Below are 27,907 nucleotides of genomic sequence, written 5' to 3'. Positions count from 1 at the left end.
GGCCATTAACAGAGATATTTAGGATGTCACTGGCCACGGGGGTGGTACCAAAGGATTGGAGGGTGGCGCATGTGGTTCCTCTGTTTAAGAAAGGGTCCAAATGCAAACCTGGGAATTATAGGCCTGTAAGTCTGACGTCTGTGGTGGGCAAGTTGATGGAAAGTGTTCTGAGGGATGCTATTTACAAATTTTTGGAGGTACAGGGATTGATAGGGAGTAATCAGCATGGTTTTGTCAGGGGTAGATCATGCTTGACAAACCTGATTGAGTTTGTACAAGGCATTGGTGAGGTCAACTTGGAGCACTGTGTGCAGTTTTGGTCACCTAACTGCAGGAAAGATAGCAATAAGATTGAAAGAGTGCAGAAAAGATTTACTAGGATGTTTCCAGAAATTGAGGAAATGAATTACACAGGAAAGTTAAACAGGTTTGGACTTTATTCCCTGGATTGTAGAAAAATGAGGGGACATTGATAGAGGTATACAAAATTATGAGGAAATGCAAGTAGATGTTTTCCACCAAGGTTAGGCGAGACAAGACCTCGAGAACGTGGGTTAAGAGTGAAAGGGGAAATATTTAATGAGAACATTAGGTGGATCTTCTTCACGCAGAGAATGGTGAAAGTGTGGAATCATATGCCAGCTGAAGTGCTGAATGTGGTCTCCATTTTGACATTTAAGAAAAATTTGGATATCTACATGGGTGGGAGGAGTATGGAGCACTCTGGTCCGGATGCTGGTTGATGGGACTAGGTAGAATAATAGTTTGGCACAGACTAGATGGGCCAAAGGTCCTGTTTCTGTGCTGCGGTGTATAATGGTTTTAAAAATTTAATAATTGAAAGTAGAGGGTTGTCATCACCTTCATAATGGCACTCAGAGATAGGTAGCAAATGCCAGCCTCATTGGTGATGGTGGAAAAAAAAGGAGTTTTAAAAAATTGGGTGCATGTAAACAATACCTAGTGTGGGGAATTATGCTGATGTATTCAAACACAAATATGCATGAGAATATGAGGCACTGAATCGTGAGCAAAAAAAAAAATTGCCTTGTGGGAATACAATTCAAAAGCAGTAATGGAAACTCGTCTTGATATAATGCCAAGGACGAGGCTCTTAAAATTCACAGGTACCAAGTATTCAGAAGAGATGGGGAAGGGAAAAAAGGGAGATGGGAGGATTCCAATCCTGATTAGGGAAGTCAATTTTGGAAAGAGAGCATTTATTTGATTAAAGTTGAGGAGCAATTGCTATCATAAATATGACTAGGAGTATTCAATAGGATTGCAACAATTGGAGCAATTGTGCAAGGAAGTTACATGGATACACAGAGTGGCGACACTGGAAGACTTTCTCATTGGCCAAATATCAATTGGGGTAATTTTAGAGTAAAGGGGAAGAGGAAGAAATTTTTAAATTGTGCTTTGTAATATTTCCTTCTGCAATGTGCTCCACAGGAAGAAGTCATTGCTGGAACCAGTGTTGAGGTGGGGGGGGAAGGGCAGGGGCAAGTGATAAAAAACAGAATAGAAGTGATCGCTGGATAGGATTAGCTTAGTAATGGAGGGCAAAGACTCATTTTGTGTATCATTACTAGAGTGGGATGCAATTTACTTTAACAGGATGAAGGGGGAACAAGCCAAAATAATGTGGAACCAAAGATTTGCTGGGGGGGGAAAAAAACCATAATGGAGGAACTGGGCATCTTCCACGAAGAGAGGTTCCAGCTGGAGGCTGGATCCCATCCTACAAGAGTAACATGCCAGGGAACCAAAACTGGATAATGAAAGGGTCTTCTGTTCCAGTCAGGTAAATTCTCACAGGGAGAGCCAGACCACACAAGTTGACAGGAACTGAAGCAGAAAAATGAAACTGGCAAGGACAGAACACAAGAACAGAATGGAAATTTCTCATAAAAGGTAGTAGCTGGAAATTCAATCTATAACTTTATATTAGAGATTGCTGAACAAGGACTTTAAGGGATATTGAACAACGATAATAAATAGAAAGTGGATTATATCACTGAATGACCTTTCCCTATTTCTATGACATACAGTCAAAGATGTCAGGGGCACATAACACAACTATGAATATTTGCATTCTTCCTCTCAACATTCTTTATATCCATTTTCACACTGGAGTAATAATAGGAACACACCCAAACCAAAAGATATTCAGTCATTTGGCACCATGCAAACAGTGCTTGGAGTGCAGGATTAGAGACGATGCAGAGGATAAGGAGGGGTCCCAAAGGGCCCTGGGTGCTGAAGTCTTCCTCATTGTGTCAGAGGTTTAGATCTGGGCTCGGGTTGCCGATGGTTTGAACTGGAGTCTTGTGTGGCTGCAGAAGCACTGGAGGCTAATCCAAAGACACCTGGTGACTCTAGGTGGGGTTGACTCTCTTTTCCTTCTCTTTCTCTGACTGTAAGAGGTGCCAGGCAATGCACTAATTTACTTTATATGAATGACTTGGAAGAAGAGTCTGCTGACGACAGATTTACTGAAAGAACACACAACCAGATGGATTGAGCTCAGTGAGCAGAACTGATCTATTGCAGGCTGCTGGGCTGGACTTATACTCCAAGCCCGGAGCTGGCTGAGAACCGCGCTGGGGGCGCCGACGTCAGCTGGGCGTCATGTGGTCCCCCAGCACGGGCTTCTGAGCCCTGTTCTGTGAAGAAGGGGAAAACCCCAACTGTGCCATTTTGGCCTGCTGTCCCGCCAAGTGGATTACAAGCAGGGCCAGTTCGCCTGCCTAGTGGTGTGCCGCCACCCCAGAACCAGCACCAATGTCCTTTATAGCTGGATGGCCTCGCTTCTTGGGCTGGGCCATAATCACTGGTTCAGTGGGGTCAAGGTTCGCTGGCTTCAGCCTGTCCATAATAAACAGTTCCCGTCTTCTACCAATGTCCAGCGTGAACATAGATCCGGAACGCTGGACAACCTTGTACAGCCCCTCATAAGGTCTCTGCAGAGGTCCCGCGGGTGGGCCCCGCCAAATAAAAATGTAATCTGAGGAAAGCAGCTTGCTGGAGACGTGAGATGGCCGTGTGCAGTGTCTGGGCAGCATTGGGGCGCGAAGGAGACCAAGCGGGCCCAGAGGTGGGGAAGCAGCTCATGCAGCAACCGCTGGGGGTTGTGAGGCACGTTGATGAACTCACCAGGAAGTGCCAGTGGTGCGCCGTAGACCAGCTCAGCTGATGACACCTGCAGATCCTCCTTGAGCGTGGAGCGGATGCCCAGGAGCACCCAAGGCAGTTCACCCAATCAGTCAGGACCAGTGAGGCAGGCCATAAGTGCCAACTTAAGATGTAGGTGCAGACACTCGACCAGCCCATTGGCCTGCGGGTGATAGTCCATGGTACAGTGAAGCTCGATCCTCAACCTGTTGGCAAGCTGTGCCCAGAGCACAGGGGTGAACTGGATGCCCCGATCGCTGGTGAGGTGATTCGGAATGCCGAACTGGGCAACAGCGCTCAGGAGCAGGAATCCTTGGAGGCATCCAGCATTGGGATCGCCTCGGGCCAACAAGTGGTGTGGTCCTCCATTGTGAACAGGTAACAGTTGTCCCGGGAAATGGGTAAGGGCCCAACTATGTCCACATGAACGTGGCTCAACCATTCCCGGACGTGCTCAAACTCTTGCATGGACACCCTGGTGTGCCTGTGTATCTTGGACATCTGGCAATGGGTGCATGTTCTGGCCCAGCCCGCGATCTCCTTCCGCAGCCTGTGCCAAATGAACTGCTCTGCCACCATCCAAACCATGGAACTGATGGATGGGTGCGAAAGGTCATGGATCTGATGGAAGACTTGACTACGCCACTGCTGGGGAAACATTGGCTGCAGGGTGCCCATGGAGACATCACACACGCCGGTGATTCCGCCGCTTGGAGTCGGGACGTCTCGGAACCACAGGCCCGTGATGGCAGTCCTGAAGGCTCAGATCTCCTCATCGGACTTCTGGTCCCAAGAGAGCTGGTCGAAGTCAAGGCCGGGCATCAGCACGCAGATGGCCAGTCGCGAGAGTGCAACGGCAACCACGTTGTCCTTCCCCGCCTTGCGCCGAATGTCGGTGGTAAACTCCGACACGAAGGAGAAGTGACGCTGCTGGCAGGCCGACCAGGAGTCCTTCGCCATCGCGAGTGCCTGAATGAGGGGTTTGTGGTCAATGAAGATGGTAAAAGTCCTCCCCTCCAATAGTGGAAATGCTGCACCGCCAGGTACATGCCCAGTAACTCACATTCATGGAAGCGCTATACACGCTCCGGTGGGTGGAGAAGCCAACTGAAGAATGCCAGCGGCTTCCATTGTCCAATCACCTGCTGCTCCAGGACGGCGCCGACATCTGTGGCAGAGACATCGACGTAGAGCGCCATATGCAGGTCGGTGTGTGGGTGGTCAAGCATGCTAGCCTTCGTGAGGGCGTCCTTGGTGGCCTCGAATGCACTGCAAAGCCTCTGGGGTCCAGGTGAAAGTTTTGTGCTTGGCTGCGATGAGGGCAAATAGCAGCTGCATGATGCGCGCAGCTCCCGGGATGAATCAGTTGTAGAAGTTGACCATACCCTCGAACTCCTGCAGCCCTTTGAGATTGTCCGAATGTGGGAACTCCTCGATAGCAGCCACCTGAATGACGGCGGGCGTGGCTCCATCGGCCGTGATGGTATGGCCCAGAAACTGCATTGTCTCCTTCAAAAAGTGGCACTTGGTTGGTGAAACCGGAGTCAGCCAGCCGGGAGAAGAGGGGGCGCAGGTGAGCCTTGTGTTGCTCCCGATCCCTGCTAGCAACAAGGATGTCGTCTAAGTAAATAAACACGAAATCCAGATCCCTGCCCACTGAGTCCATGAGGCGCTGGAAGGTCTGAGTGGCGTTCTTGAGCCCGAACGGTATGCGAAGGAATTCAAACAAGCCGAAGGGGGTGATGATGGCTGTCTTAGGTATGTCCTCAAGGTGCACCGAGATTTGCTGATACCTGCGCACCAGGTCAACCTTGGAGAAAACCCTCGCACCATGCAGGTTGGCTGTAAAGTCTTGGATGTGAGGGATGGGGAAAATGTCAGGAACGGTGGCCTTGTTGAACCGTCGATAGACTCCGCAGGGATGCCAGCTGCTGGAGGCTTTCGGGACCAGGTGGAGCGGCGAGGCCCATGGGCTGACAGACCGCCGAATGATCCCCAGCTCCAACAGATGCAAAAACTCCTCCGCCACCTGGAGCTTGTCAGGCAGGAGCTGACGTGCCTTGGCATGAACCGGCGGGGCCTGGGTGGGGATGTGGTGGAACACCCCGTGGCACAGCAAGTCAGTGGAGAAGTGTGGCTTGAAGAGTGTCGGGAACTCGTCCAGGATCTGCTGGAACTTGTCTCTGGGCGTGCTGATCGTGGCCATCTGTGGCTGCTCTGTGCAGGAGGCGTCGAGGCGAACGGCCTAGAAAGTACAGGCATCCACCGGGCGCCTACCCCGAATGTCCACCAGAAGCCGGTGGGTGAGGAGAAAGTCGGCAACCAGGATGGCGGTCGGAAGGGACTAGTTGGTGAACCTCCACGAGAACTTTCGTTGGCCGATCTGGAAGTGGACTGTCTTGTCTCCATACGTCCGGATCTCTGCTGCTTTGGCCACACAGAGGGGAAGTCCTCGAAGTCGGTTCTTGGACTCGATAGCTGTGGCCGGGATGATAATGATCTGAGCCCCAGTGTCGACAAGGAACAGTCAGCCACTGACTGAGTCCCACAGGTAGAGGAGGTTGTGTCCTTGGCCAGCCGCTGCAGCCATTAACAGCAGCCGGCCAGGTCACTTCCCTGGAACAAGCAGGGCTGATGACACTTCTGAGCCATGGCTCCCCAGCGCTGTTGGCAGAAGCAGAGGCCTGGAGTGGATGCCGTTCCCGTAGTTATGCTCTTGGTAGCCCCTGCAGGAGCCGGATGCTCTACTGTAGCACTAGGGGCGGGCTTGGTGAGGTCATGCCCGGGCCTCATGACCTGCTGGACCGCTGAGCCCTCCTGGAATCGCTCGAACAATAGCCCTTGGGGCTTCTGAGCGACCTTCCTCGGGTCGATAAAGCTCTGTTGGGCCGTAATGGCTGGATGTCCTCGGGCAGATGGTCGAGGAAAATGTGCTCGAAGTGTGGACAGTTGGTGTGATCACCCATGAGCACAAGCATCTCGTCCATCAGCTCCATCAAGGTGTTGAGTTGCAGCATCCAAGTGGCACACTGGCACCTGGATAGTCCGAGGGATCCAGTGAGCACTCGCTTGATGGTCTCATATTTGTCTTCGGCGGGTGGGTGCTGAACGAGGTGCAGCACACGTTTGGCGGTGGCGTGGTCCAGGGCGGCGACCACATGGTAGAATTTGGTCGGGTCGGATTAAATCTGGCAGAGGTGAAACTGAGCCTCCGTGTGGCCGAACCAGGTCTCCAGCTCCTGAACCCAGAAGTCAGGCAGCTTGATGGCTATAGCACTATCCCAGGTTCGTTCATGATGGGTTCAAAGACATTTGAACCAGTCGGGGTCACCAATTGTAGCGGCAGCTACACTGCTACTGAAAGAACACACAACACACGGGTTGAGCTCAGTGAGCAGAACTGACTTATTGACATACTCCCAGCCCGGGCCTGGGTGAGTCCTCCAGCGCGGGCTTCTGAGCCCTGTACTGAGAAGGGGAAACCCCCCCCAACGGTGCCATTTTGGCCAGCTGCCCCACCGCATGGATTACAAGCAGGGCCAGTTCGCCTGCCGAGGGGTGTGCCACCACAAAATATCCATTTTGGAAGGGTGAGAAACCACACCATTCTTCAAACAGCTACAAAATATTGAGATATTGGAATCTACAATCCCTAGTACCTAAAACACAAAGAAATTAACATGCAGGTGCATGTAATTAGGAAGGTCAATGAAAAACCGGTCTTTATTGCAAAGGAGTATTGAGTTCATAAGTAGTGGTATGGGGAGACAGGTTAAACTCCTGATATGACCACAACAGTTCCTGATGCAATAAAAAGCAGCACCAATAGGCCTAAAGTAGAATAGGCTCAACTTTCAGGAAGACCATGGCTGCTCCAGTTTGGATATCAAGGCCACCATCATGCTCTTTCACCAAACCCCATGATTTCCTTATGGTTTAAATGTCCATCAAATGCCCCCACAAATATAATCAATAATTCTACTTTAGCAGTTATCTGGGGAAGTGAACACAAGAGATTCAACACCATCCAAGTGAAGGAATTCTCCACTTGCATCTGAAATAAATCATTCCTTATTCTGATACCATTCCCCCCCGCCCCTCATACTAGGGAGAGCATCTCCTCAGCATCCTCCCTGTAATCTTATACATTTTACTGCAACGGGAATCACCTTTCAATTAGCACAGGACCAGTCTGCCTAACCTTTCTTCAGATGCAAAGCCCCTCCACCAGGAATTAATCTTATGAACCTTCTTTATGCTGAGGCTTTATCATGTGACCCCCTCCAGCAGGAACCTGGATGGAAGACACCTCACCTGCCAATCAAGGCTCACCCTGCCCACAGGCAAGTGCACACCTTGTTATTGGCTCCTTTGAATGGATACACACTTCACCATTGGCTCCCTTAATCACCTCTATTTTGGATATATGTGACCCAGCCAAGCGGCTGCTGTCATGTCCAATATGTGGAGGAGCTGGTTCTTTCCCACACAACCCGAGAATCAAACCCTAGTTCCAGTCCAGGTGGCAAGACGTGGGCAACACTTGAGAGTCCATTACCATTGTAAGGTGTGTTCCATTAAAGGATGGGGAGCTATAGTTGATGCATGTCCGTGAGACTGTTGTAATTTATTCCCATCTACTGTAGCACCATGCCTGCCACTTATCTAGGGGTGGTGGGTACTGTTTTATACTATCCATGACCTATATTACTATGATGGATTGTGGTGGCTGTTTAGTTGTGTCCACTGTGTGAGTCAAGAGTGAATGCGACCCCTGTTGCAACTTTCCTGTACATTAATAAAGATTCCTTCTTTGTACTTAATCTGCATTCAGACTGGTTACTTCTTGGACCTACCAAACTTGTTCCTCACTTTAAAGACCCCAGATCCCTTTTATCAGAATCAGAATTGTCACGAACAAGTCATGAAATTCAGTGTTTTATAACCATATAACATATAATCGGCCCTTCAAGTCCACACCGGTTCACTTGAACAACTCCACTAGTTCCCCCCCTCCCACTCTCCGCCCATAACCCTCCAACCCCCTCATTTCTATGTACACATCCAACCCTTCTCTTAAATGACAGAAAGGACCCTGCCGCAACTATCTCCTCTGGAAGATCATTCCATTCTGCCACCACTCTCTGAGTGAAGAAGCATCTTCTAACATTTCTCCTAAAGTTTTGCCCCCTTACCCTTAACTAATGCCCTCTTGTTCCAACCTCCCCTGCCCTCAGGGCAGTATAATACTCACATCTAATCTATCTACTCCCTTCATAATTTTAAATACCTCTATCAAATCCCCTCTCAAACTGTCTACATTCCAATGAATAAAATCTCAGACTCCTTAATCTTTCTCTGTACTCTAGATGTTGTAAGCCAGACAAAAAATCTTCTCTGCACCCTTTCCAACTTATCTATATCCTTTCTATAATTTGGAGACCAGAACTGAACACAATACTCCAAACCTGGCCTCACCAATGCCTTAAACAGTCGCAGCATTACTTCCCAGCTCCTATACTCTATACTATGATTTATGATGGCCAACATACCATATCCCTTCTTAACCACCCTTTCTACTTGGGAAACCTTCAATGAGCTCTGTACCATAATCCCCAGGTCCCTCTGCATACCTCAATGCCCTCCCCTTAACTTCATATGTCCTATTTTGGTTATTTTTTCCCCAGAAATGCTCACACTTGTCTACATTAAATTCCATCTGCCATCTTTCAGCCCACTTTTCCAAACAAACCAAATCATTCTGTAATCCAAGAAAACCTTCCTCACTATCCACCTCTCCCCCTATTTTTGTATCATCTGCATATTTGGTTACCTAGTTAACCACCCCCTCCTCCAAATCATTAATATAAATGATAAACATCAGGGGACCCAGCACTGATCCCTGAGGCACACCGCTTCTCACAGGCTTCCATCCTGACAGGCAGTTGTCCACCATGACTCTCTACTGTCTATCTTCCAGCTATCTCTGAACCCATCTCACTATCTCTCTATTAATCTTCCTTACTAACCTTACATGCGGAACCTTATCAAAAGCCTAACTAAAATCCAAATAGATCACATCAACCACCCTACCTTAATCCATTTTTCTTGTCACCTCTTTAAAAAACTCAATAAGATTCGTCAAACATGACTTGCCCTTCATACACCCCTGCTGGCTGCCCCTAATCAATCCCTGCCTATCCAGATATTCGTACATACTATCTCTAAGAATACCCTCCATAATTTTCCCCACCACCAAAGTCAAACTTACTGGCCGATAATTACTTGGCCTGCACCTTGTGCCTTTTTTAAACAATGGAACTACATTTGCAACCCTCCAATTCTGCGGCACCACACCCTCCTCCAGTGATCGTTAAAAAATCACTGTCAGTGCCCCCACTATTTGCCCCCTGTCTTACCTTAACGTCCTGGGAAAAATCCCATCAGGACGAGGAGATTTATCCACCTTTATTGACCCGAGAAGCTCCAAAACTCTCTCTTCACTAATCCCTAACCTTTCCATAACTAAGCCATTGGCCTCACCTGTCTCATATAGTCCAATGTCCCTTTCCCTCGTGAATACAGACAAGAAAAAAATCGTTTAATATCTCAACCATCTCATAAGGTTCCTCACATAGTCCACCGTTCCCATTCTCCAGTGGACCTACTCTATCCTTAACCCTCCTTTTACTATTCATGTATCTGTAAAAACCCTTAGGATTCACTTTCACCTCATTAGCTATAGACTCCTCATACTTTCTTTTTGCCTTTCTAATTTCCCTCTTAAGGTTCTTTCTGCAATCTAAGTAACAATTATACATCTCATCAATCTCTTGTTTCTTATTTTAGTGTAGGCCTCCCTCGTATCCCAAACCAACTTCCTAATTTTTCTAGAAAACCATGGCTCCTTTGAACTTTTTGTCTTGCCTTTCAGCCGGACTAAAACATAAAGATCCTGTACTCTCAAAATCTCATCCTTAAATACCCTCCAGTTTTCCTCTATAACCTTTCCGGCAAAAAGATCAGCCCACACAACTCTCTGCAAATCCTTCTCATTTCTTCAAATCTAGCCTTCCCCCACTCGAATATCTTCAACTTTGGACCTGACCTATCCCTTTCCATAATTAAGCTAAACCTAACGGACCCACGATCACTGGATCCGCAGTTCTCCCCAATGCTCACCTCCGTCACCTGCCCTATTTCATTCCCAAACAATAGATCTAACACTGCTCCCCCTCTAGTGGGCATCTCTACATACTGCTGCAAAAAGGAGTCCTGAACGCATTGTATAAACTCTAAGCCATCCTACCCTCTCACCGACAGTCTTTCCTAATCTATGTTAGGAAAATTGAAATCCCCAACCAACACCACCCTATTCCGACTGCACATCTCAGCTATTTCCTTGCACATTTGCTCTTCTAGTTCCCTTTCCCCATTCGGAGGCCTATAATATACCCCTATAATAGCAACATCAGCGCCATAGTGCAAACATATATATTATAACCATCTTATAACATTATTATAAAAATAAAAATAAATATACTAATAATAGTTCACGAAAAGTAAGGCAGTGTCTTTGGTTCATTGATTATTCAGGAATCAGATGGGAGCGGGAAGAACCTGTCCTTGTGCTGCTGAGTGCTCGACTTTAGGCTCCTGTACCTTTTCCCCCAGTGGTAGCAGAGCGAAGAGGTCATGGCCTGGTTGATTGGGGTCTTTGAGGATAGAGGCTGGGTTTTTTTTTAAAAAAAAAAGACACCGCCTCATGTAGATGTGCTCGATGGAGTGGAGTCTGGTGCCCATGATGTCACAAGCCAAGTTAACAACCTTCCAGGGTTTATTCTTGTCCTGAGAGTTGGTGCCTCCATACCAGGTACCAGGCAGTGATGCAACCAGCCAGAATGCTCTCCACGGTATAGCTGTAGAAGTTTACAAGAGTCTTCGGTGACATACCGAACAGCCTCAGCCACCTCACATAGTATAGCTGCTGGTGAGTCTTCTTTGTGATTACACGTGGAGGCTCCAGGACAGATCCTCAGAGATGTTGACACCCAGGAATTTGAAGTTTTTGACCCTCTCCACTACTGAGCTTTCGACGATGATAGGGTTGTGTTCCCGGACTTCCTCCTTAAGTTCACAATCATCTCCTTGGTTTTGCTGATGTTGAGTGCAAGGTTGTTGTCATTACACCATTCAACGAGCTGAACTATCTCCCTCCTGTACGCTTCCTCGTCGCTATTTGTGATTCTGCCGACAACTGTGGTTCGCAATATTTTGTACTCATTCCATTTAAATAACAAATTCCATTTTAATTCTTCCTTCCAAAGTGATTAATTCACATTTTCCCACAATATACTCCAGCTGACAAATTCTTGCTCACTTAACCTATCTACATCCCTCTGCAGGTTGTGTTCTCCCCGTAACTTGTCTTTGCTCACTTAACCTATCTACATCCCTCTGCAGGCTGTGTTCTCCCCGTAACTTGCTATTCCACTTATCTTTGCATCATCACAGAATATGCCTGTCACTCAAGAAAATAAGGATACATTCTACTAGTTCAGTCCTAGCTCCAGATCCCAATGGGAATCAATGAGATATTCAATGCCAAAATAAAAATGACCCACTTCTCCTAATCATTCTGTTGACCACTTCAGTTTTCCATTCCTAGATATTATCCTTGACTCCATGCTCTCTGAAGAGGCTGCCGGGGGAACGGGGCTTCACGTTCGAATCATCCCTGTAATGCCCACTAACCATGAGTCCCTGGGGCCTGTGCTGAGATGGCACTGGACCCTCTCCACCTCAGGGATGAAGCCTGCTGGCTGAGAAACATGTCAGGAGTGTTATGATGTCACTTCCGTTCTCAGAACTGCCAAACTGAGAGTGGTCTAAGAGAGATTAAAAGAGATCTTTGCTGGTTACAACGCGAGTCGGTGTTTTCCTTTGCAGCCCTGCCTTAAAAGCCACCATACTCTCTTTCAAATCTTTCTGGAAATCCGCTGCATCAACTTATCTTCCTTTGTCTACGTCATCTGTTACATCCTGAAGGAACTCTTAGCCAATGCAACAAACCTGACTTGCACATAACCCTTTAACTGTGCAATTTACTCACTGTTCTGCAATGACCTTCTCAATAATGAATTCCAGCAGTTCCTAAATGACAGATGAAAGGCTATCCAGACTAGTCTCTCGATTAACTGGTGTTATATTTGCAGTTTTCTGATCCTTTTGGTTCCTCTCAGAGGATAGGGAATTTCAGTAGATTACAAGGAAAGAAACCCACAATCTCCTTCCTCGAGCTATAAAAGCAGAGCTCCTTCTCACAAAGCTAAATTGTTTCTCACCATTTGCTTCCAGCCTTCTGAGTTCTTCCAACAGTGTGCATTTGTTTCCAATTTACAGCAGACACGGTTTGCTCTTTTTTGTCACAGCACCTGATTTATGCTCCATGAACAATTTATCACTGCAATGCCGAAAACAATTTCCACCAAGGGGAAGGAGATGGCGAATAAAAAGGGGACAGAAAACTGTTATGATCAATTCTGATAAACACTTGAAAATACAGTGCTGCATTAAATACCACAGATCTTCCCAAATTTGGAATAAAACTGCCAGTGTACAACACCCAAAGTGGATTCACACGAAACGCTGGCTTCTGCCCATGCGACCGAATATTTAAACAACAGTTCTGTCCTTTTGAAGCTTCTCCACCAGAATTTAATTAATGCTTAATTTCACCATTTGGTTTGTGCCCATTTACCTTTTACAGCAGCAAGTTGTGAAATAAAATATTACTAAGATCAGAATATACGTGAACAGTAAAATACACCTTATCCGCACCCAATCAACTGGAAACCTAACCAACCAGCAAAAAAAAGGAAATAAAAATTAAAATAAATTGGAATACATAAAGTTTTGAATAAAAGTTAAAATAAGAGGTAAAAATTGTAAATGTTCTCTGATGCAACACACAACCTGTTGGGAGTAAACATTTAGCCTGCTTTGAGACCCTGATCATGCAATGCTCACATCAGTTGTTTGAACAAAGTTTCAAAAAAGTGGAGATGGAATAAAATGGCAGCGCCCAGGATGAAGAGCCAGCCGATGCCACTCACCACTGCGGCAACTCTCCCAAAGTGCCTTCCTATCTTTGCTAGGTAAGCGTCTTTATCTTTATTAGTATATTATTTAGTATATTATTAAGTATGTTAGAAAGGCTTTATCTGTAAAATAGGAGGTGGGTTTAATTATAACGGCAGCACGAATGGAGTAGCAGATAGCGCAACGCAGAGACAGCGCTCGCAAATGGGGTTTGAATTTAAAGGAAGATACGCCAAGGGCCCGACCGGCACACTTGCGTGGAGGTAAGTCAGGTTGTCACCATGGGGACCTGGCTGAGACACTTGTGTGGAGCTGCATCAGGTGGTCAGCATGGGGAGCTGACTGGGATACGCGCAGAAGTGAGTCAGCGATCAGTGCAGAGGCCTGACTGCAACACTTGCACAGAGATGATTCGACGGTCAATACGGGGGAGGGGGGGGGGCCAGACCGGGACACTTGCGCTGAGGTGAGTCAGCGGTCAGCACAGGGGCCTGACCAGGACACTTGCATGGAGGTGAGTCAGGTGGTCAGCGTGAAGGGAGGGAAGAGGGTTAAATAAATCAGCAGCGTGGTTGGTGTAGCAGCTCGTGCAACAGTGTTACAGCCACCAGGGTTCAAATTTAAATTTTGTAAATTATGTGATTTCGCGGATTAAAGTGAACTTTACATAATTAAAGACTCTAATACTGATTTTCTCCACCCCCACATTATTTTAGTTTGCAGTTGCTTGTCTTTTTAATGGTGTATTCTTAATGCAGGTATATTAGAGGCATTGGAAAAATGAGTCTCAGTCAACCAGAAAATTAGCATTCCAACATCCACAATCGCTATAGGTGCCGGATGATGGGGATTTTACTATACTAACCAAAACATGCATGTGCCTTATAAAGGTCTTAAAGTTCATAACACACACACACACACACAAAAAAAAATTCAAACAGTAAGGAAATTATTATTATTGTCAGCTAACAAGCTCCCACTGAAACTTACAAGCAATCATTTGTTTTTGAAGTGTGGAACGTAAACAGGACCTCCAGCCTGTTAGAATACCAAGCAGGACTCCACTTGTCAGAAGTGCCATAAAGTCGTACATCTATGCCCAACATCAAGCACTTGTGTACACTAATCCCATTCAACAGCATTGGTGATTGATTCCAGTCCCAAAGCTTGAGAGTACCTGCCTCCATTACCTTTGCAAGCAGCACGTTGCAGACTGCAGACTTTCATCCACTGCATGAAAAATTCTCAAACTTTTAGACCATCAAGGTGATCCCAGTCCTCCCATTCACTCAACTTATTCAAAGGCTGTCGCCAAATACAACATGGCAGCCACCAAGACTCACTCAAGCAATAGGTGCTATCTTCCATTGATCCGCTCCTGCTTTGCTCCGCAAAAGTTCAAACGACACCCCCCCCCCCACCCCACCAAGCATTATCAACCCCTTGGATAGTCCCATCAGCCCCCAGGGCTTGATATTGACCACTTTACACCCATAACCCTCTATGCTTCTTCCATCCATGTGCCTGTTCAAAGAGTCTTTAAAATGTCCCATTTGTAGCAGCCTCCACACCATCCCGGTAATGTATTCCAGGCACCCATTGTTCTATGCAAAAAAAATTACTCCAGATGTCTCACCTCCCCTCAAATAGACATTCTCTGTAATTTGCTACGGTCACGCCAAGATAAAGGTGCTAGGTGCACACCCTATCTATACCTCTTATAACCTTATTGACTGCTATTAAATCAGCTCTCATCCTTCTCACCAAAAGAGAAAAGCCCCAACTCTGGAAACAGTGCCTCACAAAACACGTTCTCCAAATGAGGGAACATCCTGGTTAATCTCCTCTGCACCCTCTCCAAAGCTGTCACATCCTTCCCACAATGGGGTGATGAGAATTGAACACAATATTCCAAGTCTGGTCTAACCAGTTTTATAGAGCTGCAACATTACCTCATAACTCTTGAACTCAATCTGACTAATCAAAGTCAGCATGTCATAAGCCTTCTTAACTACCCCATCAACCTGCGTGGCAACTGAGAGATCTATCAATTTGGACCCCAAGGACCCTCTGTTCTTCCACACTGTTAAGAATCCTACCGTTAATCATTTATTCTGATTTCAAGTTCAACTTTCCAGAGTTCATCACTTCATACTTTTTTGGATTGAATTCCATCTCCCACTTCTCCAACCAATTTGCACCTTGTCTATATCCTGTTGTAACCTACATTCTCCACAACTCTTCCAATCTTCTTGTCATCTCCAAACTTACTGACTCATCCTCCATTGCTTTGTTCAGGTGGTTCCTCAGTGCATATCTAGATACTTGTTACTCACTTCCATCTATCTAAAAGGAGGTACAGGAGCATCAAAATCAGGATGGGCAGGCTGGGAAATAGCTTCTTCTCATAGGCCGTGAGATTGATGAAAGGTTTCCTGCAACCAAATAAACCATCACAAAATATTTATATATATTAATTTTAAATTAATATGTACTGTGTCTCTACACCATGGTTTGGAGAAACAGTTTTATCATGTACAGTCAGATGTTAAAAAACTTAAACTTGCAGAGGAAAAAAAAAGACAAAACTACAAAATGAGGCCAACTTCACAAGTATGCAAACACAGCTAGAACAGGAGAAAAACAGTGCAACATACAAAAAAAAGCCTTGGACTGAAGTGGCTGAGGTCCTTTTCAATCATTATAAAGGGTCATTCCATGTAGTATTAAAAATAAACAATGCACAAAAAGAGCATTCCCCCAAGAAAATAATAATCAAATTTCATAAAAGACTCACAATTATGATCAACAGTAATTGCATTTATACTATTTAGTAGTTACAAAAGCTTTTCACCTGTTGTGCTAGCTCCGATCCATTTTGCTGAGTTATGGCAGAGGTATCTGTAGGGGTATTTAAGCTGGCATCTCTCAATACAGCACATTCTTTTCTATTTGTCTCAAGATTACATTTTGTTTCACACGAGTCAATGTCCAGTTTTGCAACCAATGAGCTGGCTAAGGTGTGACCAGCATCAATCCTTGATTGAAAACCATCTGGCTCACCTGGAACCATTTTTACCTCCTGCGTCCCCAATTCCTTTTCCGACAGCTTCCCTTTATCTGCCCCAGTGGGAATCTCAGTGCCTTTGTGGGCTAGGAAAAACAATTGCCCATTGAAGAGGAGCAGTGCATTATCTTTGAATGAGTTTGCAGTCTTCATCTCCAGCGGGCTGCTAAAGTAAGTCTTTATCAAACTGTCCATGCTGCCCCCTTTTCCTGGCTGCCTCACGAACGTTTTCAGCACTTGGGAGGCCAGGTTGCTGCAAAATTTTACAGAGACAGGTGTTGGAGTAATGGCAGATTCCTTTCTAGCACAATTCATTTTGGTGTCTTGTCTCCTTAAGGAAATTTCCTTACTTGGCACTTTGGGTGTTGGTGAGGAAATGGGCTTCTCCAAACCAGTCATACTCTTTGCCCCACAGACCAACGATGTTGGCTTGTGAGCCAAAGGCAGGAGGTTTTTGGTCTCTATCAGTTTAACTGTGTTGACTGGACAGATGTAAATGGCTGTGGTGGGCTTGCTATCATTTGCCTTGGGCACGTTGTAGGTGACTCCATAGATCTTCTTCCGGACTGCCATGGGCAAGGAGAAGGTGGAAACACAGTAGACCTCAGCATTGATAGGGATCTGGATGTAGGTACCAGGGCTGGCCACATTCTGCACCATACCAAAATTGGTGGCAGGAGAAGGGCCAGCAGCCAGGCCACTTGCTGGTGAGGCGACTGAGGAGTGGACCTGTTCACAGCCGCTGGCTAGGCTGCAAGGCTTTGGAGTAAGTGCTGACTGAGGCTCATGACTCAGCTGGCTTTGGCTCATAGTTCTTGTGGATAAAAAAAATCCTCAGAGGAAATCCTTGACTTGTGATATTACAAAATGGAGAAGGTGGTGGGAGACAGACTCAAAATGAGCGCAAACACTTGCTGGACACCTTTTGATGTTACAAAGCCAAAGGAGGCAGCAGTTACCAAACCTCGGAGGATGGTCAGGATCTTCAAGTTCTGTAAACACAAAGAAAAAGGTGAAAGATTGTTAGCTGGATTAAATCCCAAATAAAACACTACCAACCGGCATTTAATATGCTTTGTTGAATTTACATTCAATCTTTCAGATTGGAGCAGGTCCCATCATAAAAACCTGATTGTTCATTACTTAATCAGAAATCCTTGATCCGAACAGGTATTTTGTGAGAAATACAGCTCAACTTCTGTCTAGGAATAAAGAGCATCCAGGGTGATTGAGATTGGAGAAAGAAGGGGCCAAGTTGTGAGTCCATAACCAAAGTGAGTCCATCTGAGCATGTAGTGGGAGTCAGAGGCTGAACCCTCAACAAAGGATTTCCGTTTGGGATGGCTTTGCTTCTTCTGTTGATATCCAAGAATAAATTTCAAGTTCCGGTTTATTATCATCTGATTGTACATATACAACACAACAAAACAGTGTCTATCCAGACCATGTCACATACAAAAACACACAATACACACTATAATGATCACATAATCAAAATAAATATAAATATTTGGATGATTTTCAGAGTTTATAGGATACTGTTCATCCCGACTCGCCCCGAGACTCCCAACTCCTGCCGACCCGCCGCCAGAGACTCCCAACTCCTGCCGACCCGCCGCCAGAGACTCCCAACTCCTGCCGACCCGCCGCCAGAGACTCCCAACTCCTGCCGACCCGCCGCCAGAGACTCCCAACTCCTGCCGACCCGCCGCCAGAGACTCCCAACTCCTGCCGACCCGCCGCCAGAGACTCCCAACTCCTGCCGACCCGCCGCCAGAGACTCCCAACTCCTGCCGACCCGCCGCCAGAGACCCCCAACTCCTGCCGACCCGCCGCCAGAGACCCCCAACTCCTGCCGACCCGCCGCCAGAGACTCCCAACTCCTGCCGACCCGCCGCCAGAGACTCCCAACTCCTGCCGACCCGCCGCCAGAGACTCCCAACTCCTGCCGACCCGCCGCCAGAGACTCCCAACTCCTGCCGACCCGCCGCCAGAGACTCCCAACTCCTGCCGACCCGCCGCCAGAGACGCCCAACTCCTGCCGACCCGCCGCCAGAGACGCCCAACTCCTGCCGACCCGCCGCCAGAGACGCCCAACTCCTGCCGACCCGCCGCCAGAGACTCCCAACTCCTGCCGACCCGCCGCCAGACTCCCAACTCCTGCCGACCCGCCGCCAGACTCCCAACTCCTGTCGACCTGCCACCAGTTTTTGAGAGCCTGGTAATCCTGATTTTGATACTCCTGCCCCATCTTCTTGGTGGTAGTGGATTGAAGGTTCTGGGCACTTAGCTTCTATAATTCCTTGAGCCCCTTTTAGACAATACTCCCAGTAAATTTCATCTCTTAAGGAAAGGGAGACCCCAATTATCCTCTTGGCTATTTTACTGATCCTCTGTATAGAGACTCATGGTCCAATGCTTTGCAGTTACCATGTCACAAAATGATGCAGCCAGTCTAACTATCTGAGGACTACAAGCACAGGCAAGCCTCACTTGGGTTTCAATCTGCTTTAGAAATCTGGCATCCATTTGAGTCCCAAAGTAAAAATGTTCATTCTAGCTTCAAGGCATCTAATAGGTTGTGATTTTCTTAAAAAAAACTGCAAGAAGCAGTGTCCAGAGCAGGACCTGTAAACATCCAGACAGCAAAAAAAAAGTTCAGATAAAAGAATGCTCATGGTCTCCACCCACAACACTGGGCTTTACTATCAGCAAATACAAACACAATAAAGGCTTTAGACATTCATTGAAACAAGAGTCTGCAGATGCTGTGATTGCAATTAATGCACAAAAGTCCTGGAGAAGATTAGCGGATCCTCCAGGGTCCGCAGGAGGCAAAGATACATAACCAACGTTTCGAGCTTGAGCCCTTTGTCGTCATGAGCAAAAAGCATGCAGACACGTGAATAAAATGGTGGAGGGAGGAGCACAGACCAACAGCCAAGAGGCCATACATGGACATGGATAGGAGGCCAGGAGAGATGCCGAGAATTGATCAGGGAAGTGGGGGGGGGGGAGGAATAGCTGGAGGAAAGGAGACAGAGATAGGGAAAGAGAGAAAGCCAGGGGATGGGGAGGTGGAAGAAAAGAGACATGAGATAGACAGTAGAACAAGGGTGGCCAACGGAAACTCCCAGCTTCACTGACTGGCTTGGTGACTACCAGAAATCCAGCAAACCATCCTGTCTTTGAGCAACAAAGATGAATATTTTCTTCACTTCTCGGCCCTTGTTACTTCCAAATGAAGTGAATAGTGTTTTGAATTCACCCAGTGTTTGATTTCTCCAATCTCAAGGAACGCACAATATAAGCACCCAATGCAGGACACTAAATTGAAAGACCTTGCTGGCCTTCCAAAGTATCTTTCCAGTTTTTGTTTTATGTTGCAAATTGAAAGCATTTTGTTTCCATTGGAGGTACTTTCTCTGTGTGTCTTGCATCAGTTCTGAATGCCAAACATGAAAGCAGATGACATTCTGGGTTAAACTAGAAGTCTTCTGTCACCTTCTGTGATGCAATGTAACCTGACACTAAAAACAGCAATTTTAATAAGGGACACAGTATTTCATAATTTTACAGCACTTAAATAGCCCTTCAGTCCATCTTGTCAATACCCACCAAGTCGTCTGTGCCATTTGCCTGTGTTTGGCTCATAGCTACTTATCCAAGTAAGAATGAACCCATTATCTGAATTCTGCTCAGTCAATATCTTCTCAATAATCAGTCACGCATAGAAAAACAAGTCTATGCAAGGGTGCATATATTTACACCTGCCTCCTCAGATGTGTTACCAGAATACTGAGAATTACATCTATATATTGGCCCCGTTCTGCGATCACAGCGATTGGCGGATAAATTAAGTGCAACAGTGCGACCCCACCTGATGGTATAATGAAGGTGCGTCGCCACACAAACTACAGAGGTATAAAAATTGTGGAAGGCAGCAATGAACAGTGAAAAATACCGGTTTTGCCGGCAATACTCGCCTCTCAGGAAATAATAGAGGCAACCTATTAAAATTGCATGTGGTTGCCATCTGAGTTTACAGTTTACCCGTCTTTAAGGGGGAAAGGGGACAGCAACCCCTAAACTTAGCACCTGCTTAACAAATGATTCTCTGAAATTGCAATGAGATGAGCATCGGACGCCGATTTTTAAACTCAGAACACGTGGTTAATTAAATAACAATTGGCACGACTACCCCTTATGAAAGGTGGTCAGTCCGGTGCGGCACAGCAAAACCAAACTGGATCACCCAGTCAAATCTGCCCACCCCGTCGCCTTCTGGCCTGAGGTGCTCATACCTTGCATGTTAAAATGTTGCTATTGATTAGACGGCGCAAGATCTGCGCTGACAGTGAGCGTCGGGCGCTGCGATAACGGCTCAGCTTCCAGAACCCCACCCACTCGCCCCCCCCACCCCGAGGGCCCTGACACCGACCGAGCCTCCGCCAGAGGCGAGTAGCGAAAACCAGCGTCGCTTTTTGGCCCGAGGTGCTCAGCCCATTCCTGCTGTGTCTGACCGGTGCTAACTATCTTTTTTTTCCATATAGAACACAAACAATGAAGATGCCGGAACCTTGAAAAGACCAAGAAATACTGGACAAATTCAGCATATCAGACTGCATGCGTGGGTAAAAATGGCCAGTCCACGTTTAGGGTATGAACCCTTTGTCAAAACTAATATAGAATAGGAAGAAGGCGCCTATTAGAGGTGATTGGAGCAGAACACAGGAGAGGGAGAAACCATTAAGAAGGGATGGGAAAAGGATAGAGAGAAAACTATAAATATTAATGGGAAAAAAGAAAACAGTGGAATCCGATCAGGATAGGGGATCACCTAAAATTGGAGGGGAAAAAAAATCAATGTTCTTGCCCCAAAATGCAGAAGAAACTCAGCAGGTCACACATCATCAACAGAAAGTAGGAAATATTTGTATTTTAACTTTTGTTCAATAAATAAAGTTTTTTTTAAAAAAAAGGAAGTAGAAAATACCTCGCCTTCATCAATGTTAGGACAAGATAGGCTGTGAAAAGGCGGCGGCGGGGAGGAAAGAAGTGCAGGTGCACAGGCCAAGAGACCAGAAGTGGATGGAGGTGAGAGGGCAGAAGTGAAAAACGATAGTAGGAAGTGGTCGTCCTCTGAGTGGAGAGGGAAGAAGCTGGGGAGTTAGAGGAAAGGAGACAGAGCAAACCCCGTGACCCTATTGCACATCCCGAAGGATTATTGCGCAGCGCCATTGCAACACCGACCGATCAAATTCACGGCAGGATACAGATTATACCGCGAACTATAATCCTGGCACAAATCCATCTGACTAAATATCGTTAGGTTTCATGGAAAGCGACGGGTTACTTCGCTTCGCGGACTTTCACACTCCAGTATTGAGATGCCCCGGCCTCGTGTGCTTCAGTTCGCGTCCAACCTGTCAAAACGAGTACCCGTGAAGACGGGCTCAGGTAATTACATCTTCCCCTCCTATGGGCGCTGAGCGACCGGCTGAGCTCCTCCAGTATTTGTGTGTGTGTTTTTAGACGAGCACCTTGCATACCCTCTCTCAAAGCCGGGAGTGTCCAGGCTGCACGCAGGAATTCGAAAGATCCGGCGTGAATCCCAGGTACTAATCCAGCTCTAGTTCTTTTTTAAGAGGTTACAGAGCATCTTTACCAAAGTGCTGGTAACGGTGCTTTAAAATGGAGGTGACACTAATCTGACACAAACTTCAGCCGCCAAAGCTTGTTACATCTTGCAGCCGGCGCCAGAGGGACCCAGTCCTCTTTGAACAGGATGATCCTCCCCAAAACAGAACTGGTCAACCAGTGAGACGCAGCGACCACCATCAGTCTTGGGATCGAACGGACCCTGGCTGCGTGCAACTACATCGTGCGACGTCAGAGCTCCATTTGCTGATCAATCTCTTTTCTTCCGATAAGAAGCCGTGAGTCACAAGGTCCGGAAACCATCAGAGAGGCTTGTCCGCACCAAGGTGGGGAGGTTAAATCCCGCCCCAACTCGTCTGTTTCATTCGAGGTGCAGTTTTACCTCTCGAGTTCCCCGAACTGGTGAAAGGCCACGCGAACAAAAAATGCCATTCGGATGTGTCATGCGGACCTGTGTCCATCTGCTTTCGCTGCTCGCGAGTCACCGGCGCCCGCAGGGCAGAGGCGTTTTCATGGTCAAGACCCGAGGAGTGGGACTCGAGATCCACGTGATCCAGTCGCCCACTGGAGGTGACGTCCGTCCTCGCCGAACACGGAATTTCCACCAGAACAAACGGCTGGAAAACTTGGTGGGTGAGGCTTCCGTCACCGCTCTTCGGGCAGCTTTCCTTTTAAATCCGGCGTTAATCTGGGTTACTTGCGGCTAATCGGTTTTGACAGTAGTCGCGCCAGTGAATGTTTCCATTGCAATTCGATCTGACCAAAACGGTGGAATTTAGTTGACTAAAGGCTCCTGTGTGCTTATCACTTTGTAGGGATACTGCAACATCACTTACAATATCCAAGGTGTTTGGGGTTATATATTTTGACCTAGGGGCCCTCTGCTGTCACACATCCCATCTTTATCAAATACATCGCTATAAGTTATCAGTGTTCTTAAAAAAATGGATTTTCTATCCGAGATCTCTCGCATAAAAGCTACTATCTCTCCGAGACATTTTCCCCTGCTCACATTATATAAAACAGAAATGCTGCAGCAACTAAGACGGTCTCGCAGAAGCTAAAGGAGGTAAAGATAAATTACCGACGTTTCGGGCCTGAGCCCGTCTTCAAGCGAAGTTCCTCCAGCATTTGTGTATTTTAACTACAATCACAGCATCTGCAAAATTCCACGTTTCACTCGCGTTATATGGTGACAGATCTCCAGAGTTGGGCTGAAAGTACATACTGCATGCTCTTATTTACGTTCTCAATGAGAACTGATCATTCAAGAAAAACACTAATCAATTCAAACAAAAATTACTCCCTCTCCTTTCCCCTTGTCTCTTCCCCCCCCCACCACCCCCGCCTCCTCTTCCCCTCCACTCTCCCTCTCCCCTCCCCTGCCCCCCACTCTCCCCCACCCCTCCCCCCCACTCTCCCCCACCCCTCCCCCCCACTCTCCCCCTCCCCTCCCCCCCACTCTCCCCCCTCCCCGGCCCCCCACCCCTCCCCGGCCCCCCTCCCCTCCCCTCCCCGGCCCCCCTCCCCTCCCCTCCCCGGCCCCCCTCCCCTCCCCTCCCCGGCCCCCCTCCCCTCCCCTCCCCGGCCCCCCACCCCTCCCCTCCCCGGCCCCCCACCCCTCCCCTCCCCGGCCCCCCACCCCTCCCCTCCCCGGCCCCCCACCCCTCCCCTCCCCGGCCCCCCACCCCTCCCCTCCCCGGCCCCCCACCCCTCCCCTCCCCGGCCCCCCACCCCTCCCCTCCCCGGCCCCCCACCCCTCCCCTCCCCGGCCCCCCCACCCCTCCCCTCCCCGGCCCCCCACCCCTCCCCTCCCCGGCCCCCCACCCCTCCCCTCCCCGGCCCCCCACCCCTCCCCTCCCCGGCCCCCCACCCCTCCCCTCCCCGGCCCCCCACCCCTCCCCTCCCCGGCCCCCCACCCCTCCCCTCCCCGGCCCCCCACCCCTCCCCTCCCCGGCCCCCCACCCCTCCCCTCCCCGGCCCCCCTCCCCTCCCCGGCCCCCCACCCCTCCCCTCCCCGGCCCCCCACCCCTCCCCTCCCCGGCCCCCCACCCCTCCCCTCCCCGGCCCCCCACCCCTCCCCTCATACCTCTCTTGTCCCCTCTTCCCCTCCCCCTCCCATTGCCCCGTCCCTTCTCCCACTTCCCCCCCACCCCCTCTCCCCAATCGCCCCCTTTCACCCCTTCCTTCGCCCCTGCCATCCACTCCCCCTCCGCCCCACCCCCTCATTCTCTCCGCTCCTCCTATTCATCATCTCCTCCGCCTTCCCCAATTCCTCATCCCTCCCGTCCTTCCCCCTCCTACCCTCTCCTCCTCCCCTTCCCCTGACCGCCTGCCCCCGGCCTGCAGCGCCGCCTCGCGGCCTCCTCCACCCTGCCCTCCCACGGTCTCCAGCGCACCACGTCCCGCTCCAGCTGCGCGCCCCCGAGCCCTGCGGTCGGTTACGATATCGCTGCTTCTCCACTCCCCAACGTAGTGTGGCCTGCAGCAGGCCCGCGACCGACCGCCAACTGAACCCACGTTCGCTCGGCCGCTTCCCCGCCGGCCCCGACCAAGCGCCGTCCTCAGGCTGGGCCTGCGTCCGGGAAACAGCGGTTACCCGCGCCTGCCGACCCGGCAGCCCCGCTCGGCGCTTCGCCTTGGTCCTCCGACGATCCGCGGGCGCCGTCCGCGTCCTGTGGACACGCCCAGCTGTCAATCAAGGCGGCGCGCGAGCCTGGCTGGGGCACGGGCTGGAGGCTGCCAGGGTCAATATAAACCGGGGACCTCTCGCTGCAAAGGCAGGATCGGCGCTCGTTATTTCTTTTTCTCCTCTACTGATGTTTTGTGGTTGTCCGCCTCCCCCGCACCATTGCTATCCCGTTGTCAGCCTCTGCTATCGGTTTTAAATTCTCAATCGGACAACAGCCTATTCCAACTGTGCACCCTTCATTCGCAGCTTGCTGAACGCCCAGTACTTAAAGATTTCTATCCTGTGCTAACGTTACCTCCTTCCTCTCATTTGGCGGTGAGTTCACCTCCACTTATCACCTGTAATTCCGAGTTAAAGGGTGAATGAAATTCTTGAGGGGCTGGGCGCATTCAGGAAAACAAGAGGTGGTAATTCCTTGTCCAGCTTCAGACAGTGAATTCAGAGAGTTACTGCAGAGTGTAGAATCCCGGTGGTTTGGGGGAGATCATTGCAAGATAAGGGGTGGGTGGAATATTGAGTCAGCTACGAGGCCAAGTTATGTGGATGGCGAATAACTCTCCAAACACCTGCCGGAGGAACGCGGGGCGTCCACAGCGTCAGTGGGTGACGTTCCGAGACTGGTGATATGTCGAGAACTCGGTGAACAGAGGTCCCGTGAGGGAGTGGTGAACAAGGTGGAGTGATAAACAGCGCGGGCTGAGAATTGGCAAGGAGAGAGGTGGGGACGGGGGGAGCAAGACCAAACGAGGGAGGTAAGGGCAAAAGTTACGAAATAGGTGACGACCAAGGAGCAATTTTCGCGTTCCCTTCTGAGGCGCTGAGAGATCCAAATGAGGCCGATGTGGGGTGGCCTGGGGAGCCTTTTCCGGGTCGATGCAACAGGTAAATGACAAAAGTGCTGGAGCTGCGTGCCCGACGGAGCGTCTCCAGCACTTTTGTCCATTACACTGCAATCACAGCGTCTGCAGACTTCCCTGTTTAAACTGCTCTCCGAACAGGGAGTGTGCTGAGCCAACAGAGGAGTCCGCTGGAAACGGATCTGAGACTTTGAAGGGCAGAGGGAGGGGACGTTTACGCGTTCTGGAACGGGTACAACAACAACAAAATGGGGAAGGAGGGCGGTCTAAGTCAAGTGCAGCGGAAACGCGTGCCTTCTCCCGTCCTTGGTCAATAAATTTCAGTGTGCTGACGCGGGCAAATGCAGTTGCTTGGAATGCAGAGAGGGGGCAGGTGACACCAGGCAGCGAGGCCTGGGTTCCAGTAGCTGAAAATTCCCCTCATCACTACGCCCACCCTCCTGCGACCGACAAGAATAAAGCTGGCCGAGCGACTTCAGTCACCTGCCCCGAATAATAAGGCATCCGTTTTACAAGGCACTATTCTTGCATCGACCTAGTCATTCTGACGGTGTAACAGAGGGCACTGTGGTCGGAACTCCACTTCTGTCCATTTCTGCTGTGCATCGAATAAGAAGCTTTAGTTTCTTGCCGCTTACAAGCGTCAGTGGACACGGGGCAGTCTTTCCCCACTCTATCATCACACGGCTTCCTTCACGGGAAATAGCAGCTTAATAAACGCGCAGACAAGCCAAGGGCTGACTCTCCATTAAAAGGGCATGTACTGGAGTCTTAACTCACCCATGCAGTGGTGCGTCGTCGCAGCTGCAGCGAATGCAACTGTCAATCAGCCGGTAGCTGGAGACGCTATTGTTCCTGCTGCCTGTTTCGATCGAGCTTTCTGGGTAACAACCCAGTTCGAGGTCACGGAGCCACGTGGTCTGATCTTTCCGGGAACGCGAGCTGCGCTGCTACTGCGCTCTGCATCGTGTCCATTCTCTTCTGCTTTGCCAGCACGTGGGCCCCGAGTTCCTCCACCTACTCCTTAACGTTCGCGGTCCGAATTCTTCCCTCGCTCGCATCCTTCAGCCCCCATGTGCCCACCGCTCCATCTCGGCAGAGAAACGGTCCCTTCCTGCACTGAACCAATTTCCCCGCATTAGGAACGCGCCTATTTGTCCATTAAAATGCCACTTCAACGTGGGCGATTGCATATCCCTGTACCACCTTAGCAGGCAGTGGGTTCCAGGTATTACCCACTCTCTGTGTAAACAAGCACCCCTGAGGTATCGGAGACAGAGTCTCTTTATTCACTAAAAAAATATATGGTGGATTATAGAGGTAGCCCAAGGAGTTTTGTTGGTGGTGAAACAGATGACGTTAATTCCCAAAGAATTCATCTTCATGAAAGCATTGTCAAATTGAAATTATATCAATCTATATAAAAACTGCATCAGAAAGAACTCTATTTCTGGTCTCCATGTTACAGGCAAGGGAATAATCCCATTGGTAGGAGCGAATTGAGTATAGAAGGAGAGAAAGGATGGGGGAGACAGCTGAAAAAGTGAACATGATGCTGTGGACTTTAGTGGGAAAGCCATCATATTGACTAACGGAAGTATCGAAGAAGAACAAATATGATAGGATGTATTTTAATAAGTCTCTGAATTTAGGTGTGAAATGAGTCAGAGTTCCAGAAGCAAAACTGATTCAAAAAGCAACCTGCTGGAGGAACTCAGCAGCAAACGTATGATGAATGTTTCAGCTTGAGACCTTGCGTGAGGAATCGAAACATCAATCAATCACACTTTTCCCTCCACAGATGCCACCTGGCCCACTGGCTTCCCCCAACAGTTTGTTATTTTGGTTTTGCTCCAGATTCAAGTACTTGGAGCCTCTTGTGTCCCCCTGAACAGAAAGGGTGAAGACTAGCTTCTGGGAGGAACAGACTGACCGGGACCCACTGTTGTTCATAATTTATGTCGCCTTTGGAATTGAAGGAAAAAATTGGCATCTACATTTGTAAGTGGAACTCAATTCAGAGGGTTTGGTATGTTTTTACTTAGAAAAGATTTCAATAAGTGGAAGGTAAGGGAAATGAAGAACTCACTCATTACATTAGGACATAACAATTCAAATAGTGTAGAAGAGCAACAATAATTATCTCCCTTCTTGTTGCATCTTGCAGTGAAAAACACATTATCTGTTCTTTTGCCTCCTCTGTTCTCTCTAACCAGGCCATTAAACACTCTCTCCCGTATGGAATGACAGGTCAGTGAACCATCAGTGGTGGAAAGATTAGTGGAGGGATTTAGGGAGACAGAAAATTACCTGCCTTTGGAAAGGCATGTACTGATTAGAAATGGTCAGCGT

General features: G+C 48.6%; 1 protein-coding gene across 7 annotated transcripts in view; it reads right to left on the bottom strand.

Moving 5' to 3' along the window:
* Window positions 1-26,432, bottom strand: part of LOC138764863 (ligand-dependent nuclear receptor-interacting factor 1-like) — a 38,905-nt gene extending 12,473 nt beyond the window's left edge. The window contains exons 1-3 of one of the 7 annotated variants that reach the window (XM_069941247.1): window positions 24,527-24,697; window positions 23,091-23,220; window positions 16,133-17,337 (exon numbers count right to left, since the gene is read on the bottom strand). In XM_069941247.1, the coding sequence (XP_069797348.1) occupies window positions 16,133-17,155 (1,023 nt within the window). In that variant the 5' untranslated portion in view covers window positions 17,156-17,337; window positions 23,091-23,220; window positions 24,527-24,697. Of the gene's footprint in view, window positions 1-16,132; window positions 17,338-21,701; window positions 21,874-22,388; window positions 22,551-23,090; window positions 23,221-24,526; window positions 24,702-26,335 lie in introns of those variants that run through there. The other 6 variants (XM_069941249.1, XM_069941250.1, XM_069941248.1 and 3 more) reach the window with 6 other exon arrangements.
* Window positions 26,433-27,907: the final 1,475 nt, after the last annotated feature.

Source organism: Narcine bancroftii, chromosome 5 (assembly GCF_036971445.1).
Source record: "Narcine bancroftii isolate sNarBan1 chromosome 5, sNarBan1.hap1, whole genome shotgun sequence".
NCBI classification, from domain to species: Eukaryota; Metazoa; Chordata; class Chondrichthyes; order Torpediniformes; family Narcinidae; genus Narcine; species Narcine bancroftii.
The sequence above is the reverse complement of the archived record's forward strand: the minus strand, read 5'-3'. Positions and strand labels throughout refer to the sequence as shown.